The sequence below is a fragment of the Cololabis saira genome, chromosome 23, assembly GCF_033807715.1.
Source record: "Cololabis saira isolate AMF1-May2022 chromosome 23, fColSai1.1, whole genome shotgun sequence".
Taxonomy (NCBI): domain Eukaryota; kingdom Metazoa; phylum Chordata; class Actinopteri; order Beloniformes; family Belonidae; genus Cololabis; species Cololabis saira.
Genome location: NC_084609.1, coordinates 24,154,678 through 24,179,492, shown reverse-complemented (window position 1 = coordinate 24,179,492; position 24,815 = coordinate 24,154,678). Strand labels below are relative to the sequence as shown.

General features: G+C 41.1%; 1 protein-coding gene across 4 annotated transcripts in view; it reads left to right on the top strand.

The window, feature by feature from the left end:
• The first annotated feature begins 228 nt into the window (after nt 1–228).
• gramd4a (GRAM domain containing 4a) overlaps nt 229–24,815 on the top strand; it is a 60,705-nt gene continuing 36,118 nt past the window's right edge. For 3 of the 4 annotated variants that reach the window (XM_061714453.1, XM_061714454.1, XM_061714452.1), the window contains exons 1-3: nt 229–565; nt 10,438–10,651; nt 16,178–16,298. In XM_061714453.1, the coding sequence (XP_061570437.1) occupies nt 537–565; nt 10,438–10,651; nt 16,178–16,298 (364 nt within the window). In that variant the 5' untranslated portion in view covers nt 229–536. The remainder of the gene's footprint in view (nt 566–10,437; nt 10,652–16,177; nt 16,299–24,815) is intronic. The other variant, XM_061714455.1, reaches the window with a different exon arrangement.

The following is a 24,815-nucleotide window of genomic DNA, read 5'->3' as shown; positions in this document are numbered from 1 at the left end:
ACATGTCTTAATATGCAGGGTTCCCTTTAATGACATTATAACAAGGCCTTTGTTGATCCATGTGTTTCATTATTGATCCGTGACCGGCCGGTGGGCGGCAGGAGAGGGGGCGGGGCCAGCGCTCCGCCCGCCCGCCCGCGTTGTCACCAGGGCGGCCGCGGCTCCTTTAAGACAGCTGAACGGGCCCGCTGACGACATTTCCTCGGCCTTGCGCTCCGTCTCCAGAGCTCCAGACGCAGGGAGCTTTACCGTCTGCGAGCTGCGGGGCTACCAGGCGCTGGGCAGCTGTCTCCGGGGGAGGACGACACACGCAACCGGTGCTTTTCCTCTCCGTCTCCCTGTTTGATGGTCAGTGCCCGCCCCCCTCGCCCGCCCGCCGCCGCCGGCCCGCCCCCGCCCACAGGACGAGCGCACCCCCCGGTCCTCTCAGAGAGCGAGTGTCTCCGTGATGGACGCGCAGCCGCCGCTACCCGCGACCTCCTGAGCAGCAGGTGCACCGACGGATACGGCACAACACAGGAAAAACCTCGGTGTTCATGAAACTTTGCTACGATTTACGTGCTGGGTAAGCGCTGCTTTATTTTCCTGTGTTTTTTAAGAGGGTATTGTCTCATGCCACCAGCCAGCGGGCGTGATGTTGCCTCTTTGCACGGTCTAAAGAATCGACGCAGAGCTTACGGCGTAGGGCGCGCGGCGAGGCGCACCGTACGCCGTAGGCTCTGCGTCGGTATAACGCGGAACCATGAATCAGCCTTCAAGTCCAAATGCGGATTATTTCGTCGTAATTGTGTCTCTCCATGTTTGCTATTGACATGCATCGAAGCGTTTTTGTATTCACTAGTTGAGCTCGAGGCCCTCGCTTCAAACTGGAGCCCTTAATGGAGTTAAAGCCTTTTGAAGATGCGTGTGTATGTCAGAGAAACACAGAGGAGACTCTGTTGTCTTAAACAGCAGCAACACGACAACTAGAGACACCATCAATAACCACGAGGATCCTGCAAAAACATGCAGGGACAACATAAGATGCAAAGCATGAGCAGAAATCTACACGGATGGAGCAACAAGAGATGGAAATTACACGTACTTATACAAAACTAATGCAAACACTAGAAATGACCAGAGAAAGGCAGGAAACAGTCAGGCTGGTTGTGGTTGGGCTTCCTGTCACTTTCTGTTCAGGTGCTTTGACTTTCTTTCTTTCTTTTATAAGTCCTTTTCCAGGGGAATAAATGTGTCCAAGTTAGTGCAAGGCTGTCCCAGACTCTAGAGTCCAGTATTTAGAAAATGTGGGGGAAAAAAACCCATTATAACTAACCCCATCACCAAATCTTAATTGTGACTTATTCACAAAAAAAAAAAAAAACTATCCTGTTACAACCAAAAACGTAATAACTGCCAATAATGTAATAATTTTGGCCATTTCAAATGTAATAAAGCCAATAGTGTAATAATGTGCCAATAATGTAATAAAACTTTTGAGTCAATAATGTAATAACTTTTTGCCGATAATGTAATAATTTTGTAATAATCTTTTAATACCAGGCCAATAACGTAATAACCAGCCAATAATGTAATGCCTTATTACATTATCGGCAAAAAGTTATTACGTTATTGGCTCAAAAGTTTTATTACATTATTGGCACATTATTACACTATTGGCTTTATTACATTTGAAATGGCCAAAATTATTACATTATTGGCCATTATTACGTTTTTGGTTGTAACATATCCTCCTCTATAAAAATTAATCATCACAATTAAAACTTGGCCCTAAAATAACCTCATTACTTATGCATATCAAAGATTTGAAAATCTGCCATAAAAGGGATACTTAAACAAAATAAAATGCCCAGCAATATATCTCTGTTTTCAATTTTTTTTCTGCCTCATTCCATTTCCAGAATTAGAAATCTGATTGGATTTTGATTTGAGTCCCCGTGTGTCTAAGTTTACAAGCCACAGGGCAGATGTACCAAAGTTGTATTGATTGTTTATATGCTCTGTCTTATATAACTACATGATGAAATAATAGTTGCACATAGTGCATGGCTGACAGTGAAAACAAGGACAGCGGTGGGGGCTGACACGAGCTGTAATATGACGAGGAAACTGATAAATAACTCCTCAGAATATCTTGGATATGTTGACAGCCTTAATCGGTGTACATCTCTCATCAGCTAGCGATGCACATTGTTTGTTTACCTGTATTGTCATTTCCTCCTGCTGCTCATCTCCAAGGGTTCTCTGCAAATAATGATGTAACACGGGTCAATATATTCATTTTTCTTTTAAAACTATTTTCAACGTTTCTGACTTTTTTTTTTTTTTTTTTTTCTTCAACGGCACCTGGTAGAGTATTTTTTTTCACTTTTATATTCAGCAGTTGAATGTCGTGAGCATACCATCTGTCACAGCTCCCTTCATTTTAATGTGGAAAAGTGGAGTGAACAGAAGTGTAAACATTCTCTTCAATACCTGTAGATCAGGCGTTTTAAAGGTCATGTTGATGCAACTCCTGGCTTCTCCCAGTGTCTTATGAAACTGCTGAAGAATAGCTCCAGTGTGGCTCTACGCAGCCTCGTCTCTACAGAAACCAGGCACCGTGATGATGATGATAATGACAGGATATCCTTACATGGCTCTATGCAGCATGTTACCAGCACCTTCTAGAGGAAACCAGCCTAGCATCAGTCATCGCAGAAGAAACGCCACACTGTGGTGTTTTGATCAACAAGTGCTAATTATGAAATGTGACTGCCTAATGTCCCAGAAAACACAAAAGATGGCCTACTTGTGCAAGAACCCGAGCGGCATTGTACGCAGGATGTGGGAGTCTCTGCACCTCCAGCCTTCCTTTTTTCAAGCGGATAGGCGGCAGTGATGTAGGATGCAGTTATAGAAGCAGAAACTACAATCCTCGGTGGTTATAGCATGTCAGTATCCTCTTTATGGATGTAAATAGCCCGGGGCTAAAGCGAAGGCACACACTTAAATAGCCATGAAAGGAAGATGACTGCGTGATGCTGTGCATTGTACGTTCAGAAGTCAAACAAAAAGTCTACACAGCTGTTGAACAATGTGGTGACTATAGCAGCACTCCATAAAAAATGCAGTATTGTGGTTTGCAAGAAGGATGTGTGTCTGAAAAAGCAATCTTGGCTTCAGGTTAGTACATGAGGCTGTTCAACTAGACTGTCAGCCCTTCAGATGATCCTGCTTTTTCTCATGAGGCTTCTGTATGTAACATGTAGGTTTTTGAAATATTTAAGAAAGAAAAAACCCTTTCAGTGGCATGTTAAATATGTACATTAGCTGCGCTTATGTAAGAAGCGCTGAGAATGCTGCGCTGCAAGTCGAGCTGGTCCAGCAAGACTGGTACTGTTACTTTATCTCACTAAACAGGATATAAATCTTTATAGTCTACCTTTTCTATGTTCAAAAAGAAGTGGCTGGGATACTACTCGCAGCGATGTCCAGAGAATCACAAGGATAAACAGTTTAGGCCGAGCTCTCAGAGTATCTGCATGGTGAATAGGTGAGAAGTTGGTGCTCACTAACTGGCCCTCGGTCATGCATGAACGACTCGGTGATGATCGCCGACATGTCACTGAGCCTTCACCGACCGCTGGGGGATATCTCAACATGCCAAACATCTGGAGCTTTGAGTGGAATTCCTAACTAAGTCCAAGACATGGTCTGGTGTCTGTGACTACGTTTACATGCAGTCAAAATTCGGGTTATTGCTAATATTCCGGTTACTGAAACATTTGGAATATTCCGTTTACATGCGTGAGCAAACAGGGTTAGCCCTGTATACATGTAATTGTAATCATTTGGGATATCTGGATCAAACCAGCGACGCGTGTAGAACATCATGACGCAATTACCGTCATTTCCGCTTCTTCCTGTATCCAAATTCAAAACAAATGCTGCTTCGTGCAACTTTTCGCTCACCTTTTTGTAAATTTCACTATCCCGGTACTTTCTACCGTCTACAAATGCCCAAATCCTCCTCCTCACTCCAAAAGTGTGGCGTGGTCTTGCGTTTCTCCGTGTTTATAAGAACATCCTGGACTCAAAAGAACAAGATTCCTTGCGAAAAGAACATGCACAGAAAACAAATTCATGTTCCGATTGATGGGGATATCCCGTTAGGCGTTTACATGACCAAATATTCAGGTTAGAAAAGGAGTAACCCAGGGGTCATATTCAGGTTTTTAAAAACTGGAATATGAGCAAATTCCGGTTATTCAGAGGGGTTATTGGTGTTTACATGCCGTGCAAAACCGGGTTATTGCTTATATTCCGGTTTTAAAAGGGTTATTGACTGCATGTATGCAGTGACTGTGAGGAAGGGGATCCCACAAAGCCTGGAGGAGGGTGTAAACTTTCCCCAAAACACCACAATTGTCGTTAGTTAGTATCTAACTACCTTTTCATTACAGGGGACGTTTAACTCACTTCCTCTCCTCTTTAGCACAGATACTCTGCTGCTGACACGCGCTTATCTGTTCCTTTACTCGTTTGTCTTTTCATTTGCATTCTGAACAAATCATAACACAAGCAGCTTAAATTGTTCTTCCTTCAGTCTGTTTTCAAATGAACTCTTTATTTTCTGCGTGGTTACCTCAGTTGACACATTTTGATCTAGCGCTAGGGGCCGACCAATGGGCTGCCTCGTGTTACGCCGCCCCCATTTGTTCCGTAGATGTACGATTACATAGTTTGCTTTTAATAGGAATAAATTCTGTTTTGAAACTGGGTATTTCATTTTTGCTTATGTTGTCAGCCCTGGAAGATGTCCTGACAACCATAGTAGCCATGGCAACGGAGCGGTTTACAAACAGAGCAAACACTCCAACAGTGTCTGATGCAAAAAAAAGAAGAGCAACTAGTGTCTCCTTTTAGAGCAACTGTGAATTGAATTTCTTTAATTACACGATGACCGCACTTCCAGTCTGAACTGCTTTTCTTAACGACATCTCCTGCTTGCTGTTTGCTTTTCTCGTATAATTGTCTTATGATTTACACAACTGATAAGAAAGAATACAAGTTATTCAATTTATCTGCTGTAAATCAATCATCCCCTGCAGTAAATGCAGTTTAAGAACATTTATCTAGGCCAAAAGGCATTACACTGTCGCTGACCACCTAATTTCAGCGACTTACCGTGACAGGATCTTGAAGCGACTGTGACCAACAGTAACCCCAAGCCACTATGGGTCATTAGCAGATTACTCAGAGGGAGAAAGCACGCATGCTCACGTTGAAAGTGAGTACATGAGGCTTGTGGAGGGGAAGCACACACAACTCGAGCCTCACCAGTGTTTAGAGGGATAACAAACACCCTCAGTTTGCACGTGTTTCTACATTGCCATTTTTGGCTTTGTGCACATGTTTGACGTGCTGTTGTTTTTATGTCTTGACTGACAGACCCTCCCCAGACAATGTGTCTAGAGTACCTGATGATGACTTATTTATGTTTGTCAATACCCAGGCAGCTTGCGAGGGCCGTGCATATTTCCACGGTAAAATTTACAGTGATCAGACCTTGAGCTGCCGCCCACTCCTCCTCCTCCTCCCCCGTCCTCTTTTTCATCCTTCTTTTTAAAATGTTGTGGTTGAAAACTTGCTCTAGACCAGAAACAAATCTTTTAAAAGAAAATACATGAATGGGCTGTAGCCCAAGGACCCCAGCATTGAAAGGAGTCGGAGAAAAGCATGAGAACATGTAATGGTTAACTTCAAACAAGACCAATAACTGCATGAATATTTTATAAAGGTGTTTTTTTTCCCTTATAACTATTTTTTGGGTGGTTTTATGGCATGAAGCAGAGGTAGTTTAAGCAGCTTTTGTGACCTACAGAGCTGTCGCTTGGTGCATGCTCCAAGTGTAATTGTGTTTTTTTTGTGGGAACAGGTTTCCCGGTGACAGGTGTCTCAACAAGTGGGAGGAAAGTGTTTATTAACCTGCCACTCACACTGTTTCCATTCAGCCCTGAGGGAGGAAATATGAACTCATGTGGAGCTGCTGTCGGGGACATGTCTGCTCCGTTGCAAAGCATGCTGGTCTGGCCCTCTTCCTGAAGATGAAAGTGCAAAGTGGTTCGTGAAGTGGTTCGTGCAAAACTGCTCTAGTCACGAGCAGAGATTTGGGAAGCTGTGCGGCTGACTATAACACTACCAATTCTGATTATTGGTGAAACGTAAAACCAGAGCTGATTAATCAGCCACAACAATCAATCAACAGGCCTTGGCTTTTCGCCTACCATACTTTTTAGGAAGAAAGAATATCTGTAAAATAAAACTTGCATAGTCAGACTTGGAAATCGGAGCTGGCCATGAAATTGCAGACTCTAGTTTTATATCTTTTCTTTTGTCACACTATTTAAACCCACCCTGTTCACTGAAGTTCCTCTTTAACATGGGAAGTGCTGATCCAACATTGAAACAACTACACACATTAGAATTTTCTTTGACATTTCCCCTGGAAGTCACCAAAATATCAGTTTCCCCTGAATGAGTAACTAACTTCTCTTAAATGTATTAATGATGTCACTTACTTTACTTTCATAGTCTGTATTGATAAAGGTGGTTGACTTCTCACTGTCAGTTTGACTTGGACACTTATTAGGATGTAAAATATTGTGGCGATTGGCCAAGAAATGTGTATATACAGGTAATGTCTGTGACACACCTCAGGAGTTATTTGCATTTACTTTTGAATGATATTCTATAGTTATCATGAGTAATACTCCCTTGAATGAGATCATGGTGTGCTTGTATTTTAGCTGAATTTCTGTAGGTGTTTCCTTCATGGTCAGGGTGCATTTTGAAAGCATATGACCCCTGTTACAAGTCAGGAACACAACACAGCTCCAAACTAAGCTGTCATGAGCAAAACTTAAATGGTGACAAGTACAGAAATTCTTCTATAAATGTTCAAGTCAGAATCCTTCATGATTTGTTTTGTCATTGGATCAGCTTTTTTTCTGTAAGCTCACTGTCATGATCATGACTTGGCCCTTGACACCAAAACACAGCCATGAAGAAGTTCACGACCTCTCAGCAACTGCTTTTGCTTTGGAAGCTACATGAATAAATAAGTGAAGTCAGAATTTGTGCTGCTGGGAACCGTTAGTCAAGACGAAGAGGGTATGATTGTCCCATCTTCCTGTGTAGGCCAAAGGGGAAACACAATCCAAACACTGAGGAGGTTGAGACTTTTTAAAGCATTAAAGGTTAGAGGTTGGATTATGTTGCGTCATACAGACTGTCACAAAGCTGCTGGACATGAGTTCCCATTTCAAACAATATATTTTCTCTGCTAGTGTCTCTTTCACGGAAACCCTCCAGACAGCTCCATCCTACTAGTGTTCTGCACGGTGTCTTATGAGAAATCTGTCCTACAGCTTTGATAAATTAAAATCTGGACAGATTACTCTCAATAACCCTGTTAAAGGAACATTCAGAGTCAGAACTACCTTGGGTCTATTATAAGACATGGAGTGTAATCTATTGTTGGGGACCAAAACGATGTGAATTAAACCAGTTTTGAGGTAGAACGAAATATTTTAAGAACAAAATGTTAATGTTAGCTCTGTCTGTTGGTAGTTGATTTGTACAGACTTGCAAGGAGATGCCAGCAACCTGTACAACCAGTCCCCTTCCCTTTTTCTTTTTTTTTTCTGTAAATGCAAAGTTAAATTGACCTCAGTTCGTCTGTCAGGAGCATATCCACTCCATCCCCAAAGTGAAATGACATTTGAGTCTTGTCAGAGGCTTTGAGAAATCAATTTATTTTGATGTGGCTCCATTGCCTGAAGTGATAACATGGTTTTCCCCTCGTCTGCTGGTCGGCCTGGAACAAAATGTGCCGATCTCTCTTCGAGATGCAGTCTTATTATGTTATACGTTAAAGTGGCCCAAATTAGAAAAACTGTTCTCACCGGAGGGACCAATGCTGACGTGAGGCTGGAGAATTTGTAATAAATGAATGAAGGTGCTGGACATCCTTAATGAACTGAGGCATAGGTGTAAAGGAGAATTCCTCCACAGCAATGACAGACTGATAAGATTGCATTACTTCAAATTATTGCTGCTGCAGGTGGCTCTACAAGCTGCATGGAGGTTTCCCCTCAAGCACAGAATTTCCATCCATCCATCCATCCATTATCTAGTGGATGAATGGAAAGCTGGCCTGTCCATTGTAGGAGTGCACAGAATTTGGAGTTCATTATAATATGCTTCTTGTACGTAAAGGTGAATAGGAGATCTGCAGTGGACATGATGTGCTAGACACGTGTGTCAGGATTGATCTCCGTCAGCGGCTGCGTGATTCTATTACAGCTGTGGCCTGCATGTCTGTAATCTTGCCATAGAATGGGCTGAAGCTGTAACAGGCGGTGACGAGCTGAGCTCGGTAAGGTTTACTGGCAGCAGCTCTCACATTGGTATCAGTAAACAGAAGATAAAGTGTGAAGTACGGAGAGCAGAGCAGTCTGTGCAGATCTGAGATCGGTCCACCTGAAACCACTGAAGGCAAAGAAACAGTAATAATATAACAGAACAAGTGACAGAAAAAGCTGTTAGAAACGGGTTTTTATTGTTTTGTAAGTGTCTAATCGTTCTCTTTTTTTATTATACAGAGTAATATTAATAAGGGAGCATTAACGCAACAAAATCCTAACAATGCCCATCCCGTGTTGTCATTTATCCCAATATTATGCTGTTTGAATTCTCTCAGAAAAACTGGACCCGTGTGTCTGTTACTGATGAACATGTCATGTTGGATTTGCAGTGATTATTGTCTTTTCAGTCTATTTCTTCATTTATCGTTTCCATTTATACATAAAAAAGCAAACTTCCAGCAGTTTGATTCTATAAAACCTAAGGATGATGGATTTGATTCAACATCTTAAGGTTAATTAAACGAGGTGGCGCTCACATAAGCGCTGTGCTATGTGACCCATATGAGACAAAAGTCTCATCCCAAGATAAGTTGCATTTAATTTTTTTTTTATCAGCTAAAAATAATATAAATAACAATATGGTTAATTTTTCTGGAAATTCAGTAAATGAATAATTCATAATGTCTTTGTTGAAAGCTTAAATTATGTAGTCAAAAATGTATAATTATTATTAATTTTTCATAGTTAATGAATTATTCATAGTTATTATATTTCTCCTTTTTATGTCTAATTTCTTTGCAAATGTTTAATAATGTAAAAATAAAACATTTTTTTTCTAAAATACAAAACAATGATTTTAGATGTCAATTTTTCAAAACAGCTCCAAGCATTTTTATTGTTTGGTTTCATCTCAGCGTGTCAGCTCAGTTCGTGTCAAACGTCTCTGCTCTAGCTTTAGGAGCGTTAGGAGTCCAGTGTTTTTCACAGACGTGTGAAAAACACCTGCTGTCCGTATCTCCTTTCATTTTCCTTTCCTTGCTTGAGTGGTGGGCTGCAGACAAATGTCTGTCCTAGACTTTGACTCGGGGGATATTTGGAGCACCTGAGTGATCTCTTGAGCCGCTTGTCTGCAGATTCAAATGATGCCTCTGCTCCAGAGGTGCAGAGGTCGGCCCTCTCTAGGAACAAGCTCCAGCTCTTCGCTGGTCGATTTTTATGTGTGTTTTCTAAATTTGCTCCCCCATGCTGGTATTCCTGTTCCTCCCTGCATGCATATAGTTACACAAAAATATCATTTAAATTGAAGAAAAGAAAAATATATTGTCAGAAGTGGTGTGTTGCAATACCATGAAATAAACAATAGAAAACATGAGACAATAGTAATTTGTAATAATTTATTGTTATAGATAATTATATAGGTAAGGCAAGTTTATTTATATAGCACAATTCAACACAACGTAATTCAAAGTGCTTTACATCAACATTAAAAGCGGCAAGACATAATTAGACAGTAAATAACAACTAAAATGAAATACATTTATGAGAAAAGAGGTAAAATAATAAAAAGCACAAGTTGCTGAAAACTAAGGGCAGTAGAGTACCGCAGGTACACATCTCATTCGTGGTTTTCAGAAAGTCTTAAATAACAAATAAAATGATAAGAAAAGAGGTAAAATAATAAAAAGCACAAGTTGTTAAAAAATAAGGGCAAGTATTTAATTTAGGAGTATAGAAATTATAATATCCCTCCCTTTTTTTCCTTTTCTGTTTTTAAAAATAAAGAAACATGATGAAATGCTAACTTTTAACCCACCAAACAAACTGACTACAAGAGAGATTTGAAAAGATCAGAGACAGAAGAAACTATATTTATTTTTTGTGGTTGTAATGAGGTGCATTTTGTTGAAAATGAAAGCAAAACTGGTGTGAAGACGGTGATAACGGCAGGAATATTGACTCCTCCCTGGACACCGGTTGGCCACAGAGCAGCCTCAGAAGTTCCTGTGTTCTGTGTCGTGTACCACAGGGTTGCCGTCCGCCATGTTAAGGTAAAGCCCAGGTGCGCGGTGTTGACCATGCTAAAGCGCCTGGACAAGATCCGCTTCCGAGGGCCCAGAACGCGAGACGACTACCCGGATCTGGGCGACTCGCCACCTGCCTCTGACAACGAATGTAGCGAAGACATGCAGCTGAAGCCCAGAGCCTCTCTGCGAGATACGGAGGACATCCTGCGAGACCCTGTGAGTGCCCACTACCACATGATACCACAGCCACATCTCTGCTTTCTGTCATTTATCCAGCTCTCCTTCTCCCCCGTCTCTTTCCCGTCTCTCCTCCCTGCCCAGTGGTGGGCGATGGTAAACTCAGAGTTCATTATTCTATTATTTATTCATGAATAATTCCATCTGAGATGTGAAACCTCAGTAATGTGGCATCAGTTTCTCCTAATAAGAAAACAGAGCGAGGGACACATGTAGTAGCTGTTGTTGTGTTGCTTTTTCGAGCTCGCATCTTTGTTTAACCCGACCAGGAAACGGATGATGGATGGAGAAAACCCCAGGGATGAATGTTCTAGGGATTTACGATGCATATGACATTCATGTCTGTAGCAGACAGCAGAGGAAATAACGAGAGTAGTTTTGAGATGAGATGTTGGATGGCAGGAGAGCAATGAAAAATGAAGGAAGTGGGAAGATTAAAGCAGGAAAATGATAAAGGAGACAGGAATTTGGCCTTAGAGGATTGCATTCTCCGGGATCGGCAGTGGAGGAACGTTGATACAAAGTGGGAAGAAAAAATGGTCCTTACTAGTATTGTTGTCATGTTGATATTTGATAAGCAAATTAATTATTCTGGATCAATCACTTTGTAAATGAAAACCTTGAGGACTTCTGTGATGAAACTGGAGCTTTGCAGTGTTTTTGATCATATCTGTGAGTATTCCTGTAGCTTCTGAAAGCTTCTCAAGTCCTGATGTTAACGGAACAGCATCTGTGATCTATCCCCCCGGCTCTGTCGGCACTTCAGCGCACATGTGCAACATGTGTCAGCGTTTGCATGAACCTCGTGTGTGCATCTGTGTGTCTGAGTGTTTGTGTGTTTGTCTGTGTGAGAACCAACCCACTGGGAAGCCATCGCCCACATGACAGCACTGATGAGTCACGCTGAGAAGCACCGAAATAGACCGAGCTAGCTCTTATCCCTGCTGGGACACACACACACACATTCATAAGCATGTTTTGTCTCATAAGAAATGCCATCATCCAGTGATCATGCTAAGGATGCTCATGCATGGTGAGAACTTCTTGTTTCCAACATGGGGCTTTTCTTGGTTTCCCTCTGTGAGGACTCCCCACCCTCCTGGATCAGGTCATGTGACTCAGGTTTAAGCCTCACCTTCATTACCTCATCCACTGGGAAGAGGACAGTTTGTGCCCTTGGCCTGCAGGATGCTTGCCCTGATGCTTTCTGATGAACTGGCTGCCGTCATCCATATTAAATAGGCAAAATGTCATTGAGCAGATGGTGTTCAGGCAGTACGGACACCAGTGTGATGTCACCTGCCTTTTTTCATTCACACTTTGTAGGTAATACAGTTTCCCACGTTTGGGTCCTTGGGGTACAAAAATATCCACCAACAATGAGAGTTTTTGGCGTGATTTGAGTCAGGCTGCACTATAATTTTAGCTTATAATTTATTTATTTTAGTTATTTGAATATTTTTCTGGCTTCATTAGCCTTTGCTAAAAAGTAGTTTGGCAGAGATGGAGGAAGATGTACCACAAAGGCTCACAGTCTAAGAATTGAACCTGGGCTGGGTGTGGCCTCTGTATTTAAAGGGAAATGATTAGTAAATGATTAGTAATAATTAATAATCAAGTAATCCAGCCCCACAGGTCCTGTGTCTTCTTGTTGCCTTGGTTTAGATCAGTTGCTGCTGGAAGTCTGAATGAGGATTAGAATAAAAAGAACTGAGACGAGGCTGCGTATGTCTGTCAGTAAAACTAAGGATAGAACAGACAGCTTATCTCTTTTCTTACTCACTATTAACCTTCGCAATTCGCATTTCTCCCCTATTGTATGTTTATGACTAAAAGACAGATGTTTTATTGTTGATATAACTTGCACTTTTATTTTTTTGTTTGTATAAGTGAAAAAACAGACCTTTTTCTGTTTTTTTCTAGTATTTGCACATGGTTTTGTACAAAAACCACACTTGTATTGCCTTGTGATTCTACAATAAGATACACAATGATAGCATGTCAAGTTAAATGCCTTTAGAAATGCAAATTGGTTAAAATACAGGATGCAAAATCAAAGGAGTTATTGATGAGGGAAATGCTGAGGAGTCAGATTAAGAGGACCGTCCTGCACAAGGCGCTCTAGTGTTTGAAACTTTAGTTGGAACAGGAAACAGGAAAACGAGATTCCTTAATGCTGGGTGCATGATCTGTTTACTGACCTCAAAGAACAAAAATCATCAGTCAGGCTGGACTGAGATGAAAACTTGGCCAATTCTTGTCCTCAGCTGAGAAATCAGTACATTCCCAAGAATAGTTTTTACCGTTTTCAAGTCCCACGTGTGTCAGGAAGTTGTGGCTGTTTGGGAGACGAATTCAGATAGAAAACAGTGTAGTTAATCTGTTCATACCATTCATAGCAGGGTTTGTCGTTATCTTTGTGTGCATATGTTTGCTTTGAATGGAGCAAAACATTCACACAATCTTTTAATACGTTGAAAGGGTATTAAAATTGTCATTTTTAAAAAGCAGATGCTTGTTAACATTTAATTTACACGTCCTCGACAAACACTGATCCACTAATGTGGTCTCTCTAGGACTTCTTTTTCAGCGTTTGACTGGCGAGACACATTTAGTGCTTGTTTTAATCATCAGAAGTGACAGATTTGCTTGTTTTTTTTTCCCCTCTTCAAAACATCTAATGTTGGCTAGTTTGGCGATCAGCCAAACGTGAAGATCTCCGGAGGGATGAGCACGTCAAGGTTTGACATCACCCTGTTTTCATTCTCTCAACTGTGAGATTCACAGCAACAGTTGCAGGCTTGAAATGCAGAGAGAAACACGGAGGGAGAATAGGTTTCTGACGTCCCTGGAGGTGTCCTCCTGGGTAAACCAGCCGGTATTTATGTCTTGCTTCGGCAGTCAGGCAAGCTTGCGATTTATAGGAGCATTTTCTTTATTCGGTGAGAGGAAGGATGAAAAGAGATCAAGTTTCAGAGGAAATGTAAGACAGATAAGCCTAATGGAGTTGAGAGATGTTCGTAGGATCAGTTCATCTTGAGGGTACAGTTGATATCCACTTGGAAAATTAGGATGTATTTCATCACATTCATGAAATACCCAGAGCGGAGACTGGCTACCTGAAGCAGAACGGTGTAGAAGCGGAAATGTGCTGACTCGTAGCAAACTGGAGAAGCCAGCAAGTTTTCTGAATCTTTGTCTCCCTGTTCTGTGACTGTCGTCCGGTAGTTTTTCTTGCAGAAAATGCATATATAGTAATAGTAATAATTAATAATGATGATGATACTAATAATGATGATCATAATAATTATAATTTGGGCTTTTTAAAATATTTTCCTACAGTTTAAGGGCTGATGACTTTATGGGAACAGTGTAAGACTGATTGAATTAATCATGAAACTTTAATGCTGTGTTTTGTGAAATGATAAAATGAAGTGGAAATGAATGCTGGAGTTATTAAGGTAGTAAAATGGATTAAAGTTTATGTTCTGTCGAGTTCGTTTAACTGGACAGCTTGTACAAATTGGTGTCTTTGCTGTGACATACCTGTGGTGAACAGTTTCAGCCAATCAACACTGCATCCCTTAATAATAATAATAATGATAATAATGATAATTAATTTAAAACTTTTTTTTTCTCAACAGAATTAGACTCGTAGCACGCACCTAAGTGCCTTGTTATGAAACCATTTTAATTCATTCATTAATTTAATTCAGAACGAGTTGTCACGTGGAAAGTTTAAATTCAATACAAACATTTTTCTCCCAAATTGTTCCTCTGGTTTGGAAAACGACATGCTCGAGTCTGCAGATCTATGCAGGCTTCCTGATGGCCTGTTTTGTTCATGTTTCCTGTTTTAAGTTCTTGTATCCTTCTCTGACATGTAAACTATACCTGTAGAGTACACTACTGATTTAGTCGGACTATGAATTGTTTTATTTTAAATCTCTTATCAGGGTATGGAGAGGTGAACATTCTAACATTACTAATAATGTGATGATTACATCTTCACATCTTTTCTTTTAAATCCAGTGAAGTACTTTGCCGGCTTTATGTGGTTGGTGTTTTTCAGAATAATATGATGATGGTACTTTTCAGTGATCTTGTGTGAGTTTATAGCTCCTTCTTAAGTTTAAGCTATGTGTTTATTTGTGACATGCTTGTGTTTTTTAGTGATAGTGATCTCTGTTGTGATGGATACTCGTTCCAATTGTTGAGATTTTTATTTTGGATGGAAGTAATTCATTAATCTTGGTCGTAGGCGTTTTCTCTGGTATCAATGCATCATAGTTCCATTTTAATGGAATCTAATATTCATCTCCCCTGCTTAAGCCTCATCATTTATTTGTGTCTCTTGTCTTTCAGAGGCTTTGAAGTGTGGTCACTTTTGCACAGTTGTCTCTTGAAATATCCAGAGCATGTCAGTCATGGGATGGATGAATAATTTTCATCGCATGTCACAGATTCTTCAAGCTCACATCCTCAGCCTCAGTCATGAGAGAGGAAAAGGGGGAATGCAATAATTAACCCGTTGATGACCGTCCAGGGTGACGTCAGGGCTTGACCTACTTCTGCTAACCAGGAGACTCTGAGGGTTGCAGGCGCAGATCAGACACCGTGCACGTGTGTTTGTGCATCATGTGTGGATGCACATGTTGACAGGAATAACAAAATCCAAGGCAAAAAGAAGTGTGGCATCAACATCTTTGTTTTTTTTGTTTCCCTCTCCTCTCGATATACACGTAAAATAGGCTCTCGTTTTTTTTTAAATAAGTAATTATTTATGGAGTGGCACTATACATCTTTAAGTCTCATCTCTCCATCCTTCTCCTTTCTATTTCTCTCTTTTTCTCTGGAGTTTCCTTTTGCAGGGAGCACATCAGTTGGAGACAATGCAGTGCGTCTCTGCAGGCACACAATCTATGCGATTGCCATTGAGAACACACTGCTGCAGCCTCGCGTGTGTGTGTGTGTGTGTGTATGTGTGTGTGTGTGTGTGTGTGTGTTTGGCAGAAATTCTCTTAAAGGACCCTCGCTGTAATCGAGCACTGATGCTCAACCTGCAGTGCTGATCATCCGCTAGCACACTGGTCTCTCCTCTCGCTCGTTCCAGTCGTTGCTCCATCGCTCCAGCCGTCGTCTCAGTCGGGTCCACCTAGCTGCTCCGTGTTTGTGTCAGGTCTGAAAGCTGTTTGTGCGGTTTGAGTCATCAGTATTGCCGTAGAAGAGGGGGATTCTCCTCGTTCTCGCCTTGCTCCACTCCCCTCGTTCCTGCTGGATTTAAGGTGGAGTAGACACAGTGGTGTGAGTCATGGTGCTGCGCTGATCCGTGTGTGTGTTGGACCGTATGGGCTATCCCTGCTTGGATTGGTGTGTTTGTGTGAGGGAGTTCCAAAAACTGGGTCTCCATGAGTGCTGGTTTGGGTGTGTGGTCATTATATGTACACCTTTTTTATATATGTGCTGTGTGCATTAATGAGTGCGTCTATGTGCTTGTGTGGACAGGCTGGTTCGGGGTCTCCCGTGATGGCAGCTGCCATCCAGGACTTCCAGAGGTCGGAGTCGGAGCGGCTCAGTGAGATCAAGGGTCACTTGGAAATTGCCTTATTGGAGAAACATTTCCTACGTGAGTACTTGATCTGAAGTTCAACACCCCAGAAAACCTTTCTGGCTACACACTAACCCCACTCCTTGTAGTGTTTTGTGTTTATAAATGATTTTTTCATTAAGGAAATGTGTCTCCCTCTAGTCTCAGTTAGAGCATTCCTACACCAGGAATCTTATGTGCTACAGAGAACCCCCCCCCCCCCCCCAAAAACCTGTATCTGTTCTGCTGAGTGGCTGTAGTATATCCAAGATGGAAAGATGTCAAAAGGCAGCTGAAAAAGTGTGTAGCAGGACGCCAGCTCAAGTTTAATGCATCATCGATAGTCTGACAATAATAATGATGATGACCCGTTTCTTTCCCGACAACCTGATACATTTTCTACCAACTACACTCTCCTTCTTCTACAGTCATCCCCACTTTTTAAAATCTAAAATTACAACTTTGTATCACTTACTTAAGGGGTTCAGCAAATGCAGTAGGATAGGATGGCGGGATAATTGTATTCATATTGAAGTAATGTCACAGTGACCTGCGAGTCTGAACGACATATTTTTTTAGACTTATGTGGCCCCCAGCAAAGTGACAAAGTTGTTTTTCGGTGAAAGTGTCTTTTGTCTTTGTGGTTTCTACATAAAGCTGAAGAGGTTGTGTTTTAACATAAAAGCCAGACTATTACCGTTGTACAAGCACTTGGTTCTACTTCTGCCATTACTGATTTCACGGGATGCTTATTTTTAAGTATTTTATCCCGTCTTCTGAAGGGGGAAACAAAGGAGCACAAGATGCTAAATAAACTGGGATAATTGTTTCGTGTGATGTTTATAACTGGCTGAGACATCCTGTTTTTGCTTTCTGAATATTAGTAGCCATGAAATTACAGTGTGCGCATCCAGGGAACAGGCAGCCGCTGAGCTGGTGTTAATCAGTTTACCATGTTATAGCAGAGAGGCAGAGAATTATTAAGTAGCAGTGCATCCACAATAACCCTGCATTTAGTTCAAAAAGCAATAATGTTTAATGCAAGTGTCTGTTACCCGCCATATAAAGGTTAGTATTTTGACTAAATGTCATTTAGGTTTCAGTTTTAACAAGGCTTTCCTTCATATGTCTTGATTTCAATCCTCAAAACTGTTTCCATTGGGTTGTCAGATGCCAGGTGATGTAATATTTTAACTTTCACTAAGAACATAAAGGAAGTGGTGATGAACAGCCTCCCCCCTGCAGCAGGAGATCTGGGCTGCTAATCATGAGGATCGTGTTTCAGTGTTGGGTCCGTCTGAATCAGCAAGGATGCCTGCAGAGCTGAGCAGCCCCTCGCTGTGTTACCATCACTAAGTTACAGTCAAACATAACCCAAAACATTCAACCGCTCACTCCTTCTGTTAGTACCGCACTGAATTCCACTTCCACGACCTTTTAAACAAATCATAGTACCGTATTTTCTGGACTATAAGCCGCTACTTTTTTCATAGGTTTTCAACCATGCGGCTATTCTGTGGATTTTTCTTCCACCGCTCAGGGGCGCTCTAACCGGAATTAAAATCAAAACTAAGACAAAATAAATGCAAAGAAGAATACGCTACTTCTTCTTTAGCAGATAGAAGTGGGTAGAAGCAAAGTTGCAAAGTTGCTGCCGTGTTAAAAGACACTGTTAGGAAAGGATCTATTTAGGTACAAACATGTACATCATTTACAGTTCAAAATCGTTCTGTACATGTAGTAAATAGAGCGGATGCGGCTTGTATATCTTTTTTTTATTATTTTTTTACAAATAGAGCGGGTGCGGCTTATATGCGGGTGCGGCTTATAGTCCAGAAAATACAGTAGTCTTTTTGTCAAGACAGGCATTTTTTTTTATTAGGCCTATAGGGGGAGGTGTGTCCACCTGTCAAATGCATTAAGAATATTTCAGTTTCAATTGAAAGGAAAAAAAAAAGAAGATTAAAATGCATATATACGCTTTAAGTTTGACCAAACTTGGTATTAACCATTAATATATATGCAGACAAAGAGGAGGGGGGAAAAAAAAGAATATTTCAATGCAAATTGTTTTTAACGCCACTATTTTTCTTTTTTTAACACGCACATTTCCGGAAGTATGGCCCTCTGCCAAACCTGTAGTTTGGACAAACAAGAAGCGATACAGCTATAATGGACTGTAAAATAACATGTGTGAAGCATCGGTTACGTGACCTATTGGGTTTTCTGAAGAGGTTTTGAAGCCTCTTTTTCCCTTAGTCTTAGTCTATAGAACACAGAAATGTACCAGCTGACGGGGACACCCCCACCAGATGTTAGTTAAAGTTTGCTGTGGCTACCGGCTGCTTCAGTTCTTCAGCTGATCCACAAAAAAAAGGACCCGCCTTAAGCTTGAGTTATGGTTCTGTGTCAAAACAGCGCTGTGCTTACGTCATGTGCTACGCGTCGACGCAGACCACACGCCGTCACTGACACCGTCACCTCCCGAAAATTGTAACTACGCGTCGAGGCGACGCAGACCACACGCAGACGGAGAAGGCTGTGATTGGTTCGCTTGGTAGCAACGCATTTCCGGTTTCCGGTTTGAAGCAGTGAACTTTCAGCGCTTTTTTCTTCTTCCTTTTTTTTTTGTTTTGTTTTGTTTTTTTGCACAATAATTGTCCTTATCTCTTTGATTCACTGTGACCGGAAAAAGTAGGATAAACCATTCAGGAAAAGATTGCAAATTAGCGGTCACGGGGGGTACTGCACCGCGACGAAATTCACGACGGCGTCACGGCGACGGCGTGTGCTCTGTGTTGGTTTGATGCAGAACCTTAATTCAGGCTTTAGTTGTCATAAGTGAGATCAGTGGATAGAAACCAAAGCTGTTTTTTGAACCAGTCTATAAATATATTTATTAAAACTAGCTTACAAAGATGCTATTATTAATAAAGAGGGAGATACTGAGGGTTGCTCAGAATGCATTTAAATTACAGTACATGACATCATTTTTTTTGTTTGTTTTTGCTCTAAAAGTGATTTATACTCCATGTCAACTAAAGGTAGCAGCATAACTGATTTATTTAGATGAGTGGGGGAAGTGTGTGGCACTTGAGCTGCAGCAGCAATATCCTTCAAACACGCAACCGACTCTCCAGAATCGTCTGATAAAAACGCTTATTACAGATGTGGTGGTGTTTCACATCGCTGAGCTTTTGAGCACACTTTAAATTGACACGCAACTCAATTAAAACAAATTTCTCCCTCTTTAACCATAATACACTCAAACGTTTTAGTGTTGAACAACACTATAATTTGATTCAATGGCAGCACTTCTCTTGTTGAATTTTGCAGCTTCTTCTGAAGGCTGAATGATTCAGTTCTAATTCCTTGCTGATTTATTGGTGTATATGTCCTGATATATTTTATGTTCCAGGGTGTTATGTTTGACTAGTGTATCATGTTTGAATTTTCAGAAACCAGTTTCTCTGTCAAACTCTGTTTTTAACCGAACTCCCCGCTCCATTTTTCATCGCCAGCGGTGCTTTGAATTTACTGTAGTTAAACTTGGCCTGCATAGAAATGGTGGGAATTGAATGTGTGGACTCTCAACGGGTGATTCAGGTGATGGACTAAAAGTACTATGTGCGTTAGCACGACTGCTTGTCATCGCACCCGTGGTGTATGTGTGACTTATATCCTGCTACATACAGATGAAATACTTAACCATGTTCTGGGTGACTACATGTACCAAACACAGCTGGTTCACGTCTTTAAACATAAAATAAAAGTGTTGAAGTTGCAGGTTACACTCGCAGAGGTAGCTGTAACAAACACTTGAACTCTCTCAAAACATTGGTAGCCAAATGCAACCATTTGGTCAGAGTTTGGAGCTTTAATGGTTAGTTGTTAGTTTGTTGAGTCAGTTTTACAACTTTGGTCCAAGCCTCCGGCTGTACGTTATTAAATGCCCTTGTATCCCTTCATGCATGCGTGGATCCAACAGTTCGTGCTCTCTGGTTCAGTAAAGGAGGGCGAGAGATCAGCTTTGCATAAATGTCCTGTTGTAGCAGCCAGCCTATTTTTAGGTTCAGTTTCTTGACCGAGTGCGGAGCATTTGCATTCAGGACACCAGCTCACAGTAAAAGCAGCTCTGTGACGTTGTGAGCAGACCCCCCGCCCCCCACCCAATGACGTCAGAGAAATGGGATAGCCTAAAAAATATCTAATATGTGATCCCTAATTTAACATTGACGTAGTTTACATTTTTTCTGTTTAAAAAAAGAAAAAAAAAGCCAAAAGTGAGCCCTCCTGATTAAATTGGTTAGGAAAAAAAGCACCAACTCTGCCTGAAAACATTTACTGTAATTGTTGTTCCCATCTGCACTGGTTGTCCTGTACTGTTGCAGCACGTTGACAGTCCTGTGGGGTGTAATGGATTGTGAGCTGCCCCTCCCAAGCAAGCACACACACACACACACATCCATGTCCGTGTGCATCTATTAGAGAATGAGAGTGTGAAAGGGAATACCTCGGGCCATGTCCTCTCTCCCCCCCTCCATGCCCCTGACTGAGCTAAAAGGCCTCACTTCAATCTCATACTCAGGTTGCTAACTACATGAGGGCTCCTTTCTTAAACTTCTCTTCCTTCCTGTGTGTCCTTCCCTTGCTGCCATGTTTTATTTGTGTTTATCTGCCATCTCGTCCATCAATAAACTCACCCCATCCAGCTCAGCTACCATTTAATTCTCCCTTTTCCTCTCGTTCACACTCTTAAAGCAGATGCTGCTGTAGAACGAAGCCCCTTGACTTTTTCAGGGTTCAAACTTACACTTGTAAAGGATGATATTTTTAAATTCCTTCCATTATTGCTTGAAGTGCTTTTTTGTCTTCTACCCTTTCTTTCTTTTCCTCCAGTCATTCTTTACTGTGTTATCCATTTCCTTCGTGTTTTTCGATCTCCCCCTGTCTGATGTAATCGTACTTCAGGGCGCGCCGAAGCTTTCCTTGACAGTCGTTTAGAACCTAATGGAGCTCAGTGGTTTCGGTCCTGTAGTCCTGAGTATTTCATAACTATTTTCCTTCCTGCTCTTGGATGCTTGTCTGTGCTTTTTGTGGTTGTCCTCCAGCAGCGAATAGTGAGTTACTTGGTTTTAGCCCCATGCTTGTGCAGAAATGAACACACACTCTCATGTTGTTGTATGTACAGTTTGTCATTGGGTCAAACTAATGGGATTAGTGGCAGGGGACAAAAGAGTTTTTGTAGAAAGACATTATGGATTACTGTGTTGTATAATGGATTTCCTGCAACATGGGTGATATAGGAAAAACAACTTACTGAGACGGGTTTCAGCAGGCCCTTGTGACCATGTATAGGATTAAGCGGGTATAGAAAATGCATGGATGGAGTTTACTGCGCTAAGAGAAGTGAAGCTTGAGTTTTTATTGGGGGACATAAGGACCAACATGGTTGTATCGTTCAGGGTTGAGTAGGTTGATTCGGGGATGCCTGCTGTTACAGTGATTCCTCCTCAGGAGCGTGAATTGTTGGGAGCTCTTAAACAACTCAGATGACTCCATTTTGATTGTTCTTTGTAACATTTGAAAGATTAGATCATTATTAAAATGTTCTCATGTTTAATTTAAATATAGTTAAAATATGTTGTTTTTGTCAACTGCTTAGTTACAAAAATTGTCCGTTTCTAGTAATTATTCAGATTAATTTGCGTAAGTGGGATAGTTCTGAGCATGAATCAAGGCCTGATGTGTAAAATGTGAACAACCACCTATGAATATTCAAGAGTTGATAGAGACGAACATCAAACTGGAAGAGCAGCAGGCAGAAATGTGGGCTTTTCCATTTGCAGCCTGCACTTTGTTAATTTAACACTGACTTCCATCGACACGACTGCCCTGTCAACGTCACATCCGCTCACGATAATAAGCTAAATCATCTGGTTTGTTTAGACTCAACATGCTTTAAAAGATTACTGCGTATTGTACTCCTGTTGGTACCAGATTGAAGGGCTGCAACTGATCACATACCTCACAGTTTGGATCATGACACGAATCACATCAGTGGGGGGGGGGGCACCATTCATGTTAACGTGATATTGAATAATTTTGGATCAAAATTGTGCAATTTTAAATGTGCAAAAGACCAAGTAGGAATTATGCTTTGAGAATTTCTTTTAAAAGGAAAATAATAATACAGCAATAATGCAGTAGGGACACGATACCTGCTTTGCTTACCACTTATTTTCTTAAGCTGGTATCATATTTTCAATGAATTTAAGTACGTCTCTTCCACTTTTGTCCTGTGATGTTTCTGATCTCCACATGCCTTGAGTGATGATGCCAGTATGGTGTTGTTTTGGTTACCTCCCTTAAAAGAAGCATACATCACATATTCTACTGAAAAAAGGACAATGTAGCAGCTACAACATCTAGGGTTGGAAATGAGCTACCTGCCCGATGAGAGGTATTTTTTTGGTAGTGGAGTCAGTTTGTGTAACTTACAGCCTCTGTGGCGATTATATGCTGTAAAACAAATAATAACGTGAACAATAACTGGGAAGTTCTTCACATCTCATAATGAAGATTGTATCCGAAGTCTGTCTGTTTGCCTGTATATTGTACTTTAGACGTGGCAGCAAGGAATCTAAAATTTAACGTTTTTTAATTTTTTTTAGATAAAGAGTAGAGGGTGTCCGATAACGGTGAATCCGTGACTGGTTGGTGTATGATGATGAGCCAGTCCACGTTCAACATGTCACCAGTCTGCTTTTTAACTGAATAAATCAACAACCCGTAATATGGGTAAACGATTGAATATTGGAGCGTTTAGACCAGGGGTAGGGAACCCTGGTCCTAGCGAGCCACAGTCCTGCATGTTTTGGATGTGTCCTTGCATCAGCACACCTGATTCTGGATTAATGATCGTCATTGACTTCTCATTCAGGTCTGCACAAGTGTGTTAATGACACAGTCCTTTGTATCCGGGTGTGAAGAAGCAGAGAAACATCTAAATCATGCAGGACCAGGCTTCCCTGGCCCTGATTTAGACTATTATTTTTCACATGCTGCTGCTAAAAGTACATATTAAAATGTACCTCTGTCTATGCTGTGGTAATTGTGGTAGTATCCTCCCTATGCTCCTCAATCCTGCTGGTTTAAAACATGAAGGAGGCTTTGAAAATTCCTCCTGTTCACCATCTAAGAAGTCCATCCACACGGTCGCACCAAACATTTAGTTAGCTTTTTTTTTCTGTGAGTTTTTACCATTTTCAACAAATCTGAGACCGAGACGAGCAGTTTCCACTCTGTCTGAAAAAGATTAACTTAACTGTCTTTTCCACACTTTTTTTTTTTTTTACATTTCAAAGCATCTTTGGAAACAAGGTTTTATGAATCTGTGTATAAACTGACTCTAGAAAGGTTGAAGTAAATGGATTTTTCCATGCAGGAAAAGGTTTGATTTGATGGAAGGACGAAAAAAAAAGGTCAGCTAACAATTTGGTAATGAAAGTAATAGTCACATGCAGCCATACATGCTTAAATTGCCCATGGCTAACAGAGATTAGCAATTACCATCAATCAGCAGATCCTGCATATTAATTTAAAGACCGTCCGCTCCATGTCTAAAATATAGATGAGCTTCTTCACTTTTCTAGCTGCAAGGAAACTCCTCTGATCTTCTCAGGACTAATTCCAGCTTGAGTTTTACATTCACAGCGTTACTGTCACTGTGGGGGGTGGGTTGGGGGGGAGAAAAAAATATCAAAGAGGAAAGGATGCACTGTTGGGAAATGAGAGCAAAAGGAAAAAAACACGGCTTGTGTTCTCATTTTCAATTGCTTCTTGAATCTTTTTAAATTCATGGTGAACTGAGTGTAGGTGTCTTCTCTCCAACGTCCCTCTTTCTGTTGCCTAAAATAAAGCCGGGGCCCACGCTGTAACAAACACAAGTGTGTGTGTATGTGTGTGTGTTTGTTTTCTCAGTCTTCAGAGGGGGAGTGAGTTTCCATTCCAGATGGTGTGGGTGTAGATGCCATTACTCTTGCCTTTTTTTTCCCCTCTCCCCCCCAGAGTTGGTCATGACCGACCCGTACTATTCTGAGGACTCTTAATTGGTTAATTTGTAACCAGGTTTGCGGACATGAGATCACACAGCAGAAAAGCCAGTGAACATTCTCGTGGTACAGTGTCTTTTTATTTCCTGCTCTTCTGGCCTTCTCGTGTGTTTATGAACATACCAACAGACTGGCTTGAAAAGACTACCTCCTTTTTATTTTCATATGTATAGTTGTCACATTCTTCCCCATTCCAAGTAAAGTGTTGTAGATGGACTTCGCTCATATGGTTGTCGTCATCAATGGCAGATGCATATCTCAGTGTAGTTTCCTGTTATGTCTCAAAACCAAATCAGAAAATGTTGGTACAGTTGGAAAATGACTAAATGATTGATTAACTGACTGAGTACTGACCATTTTTAATATGAGAACTCATCGGTTGCCCCCTAGATAATATCTTCATATAATGAAAGTGCACAATGTTCAGAATAATGACTCTGCA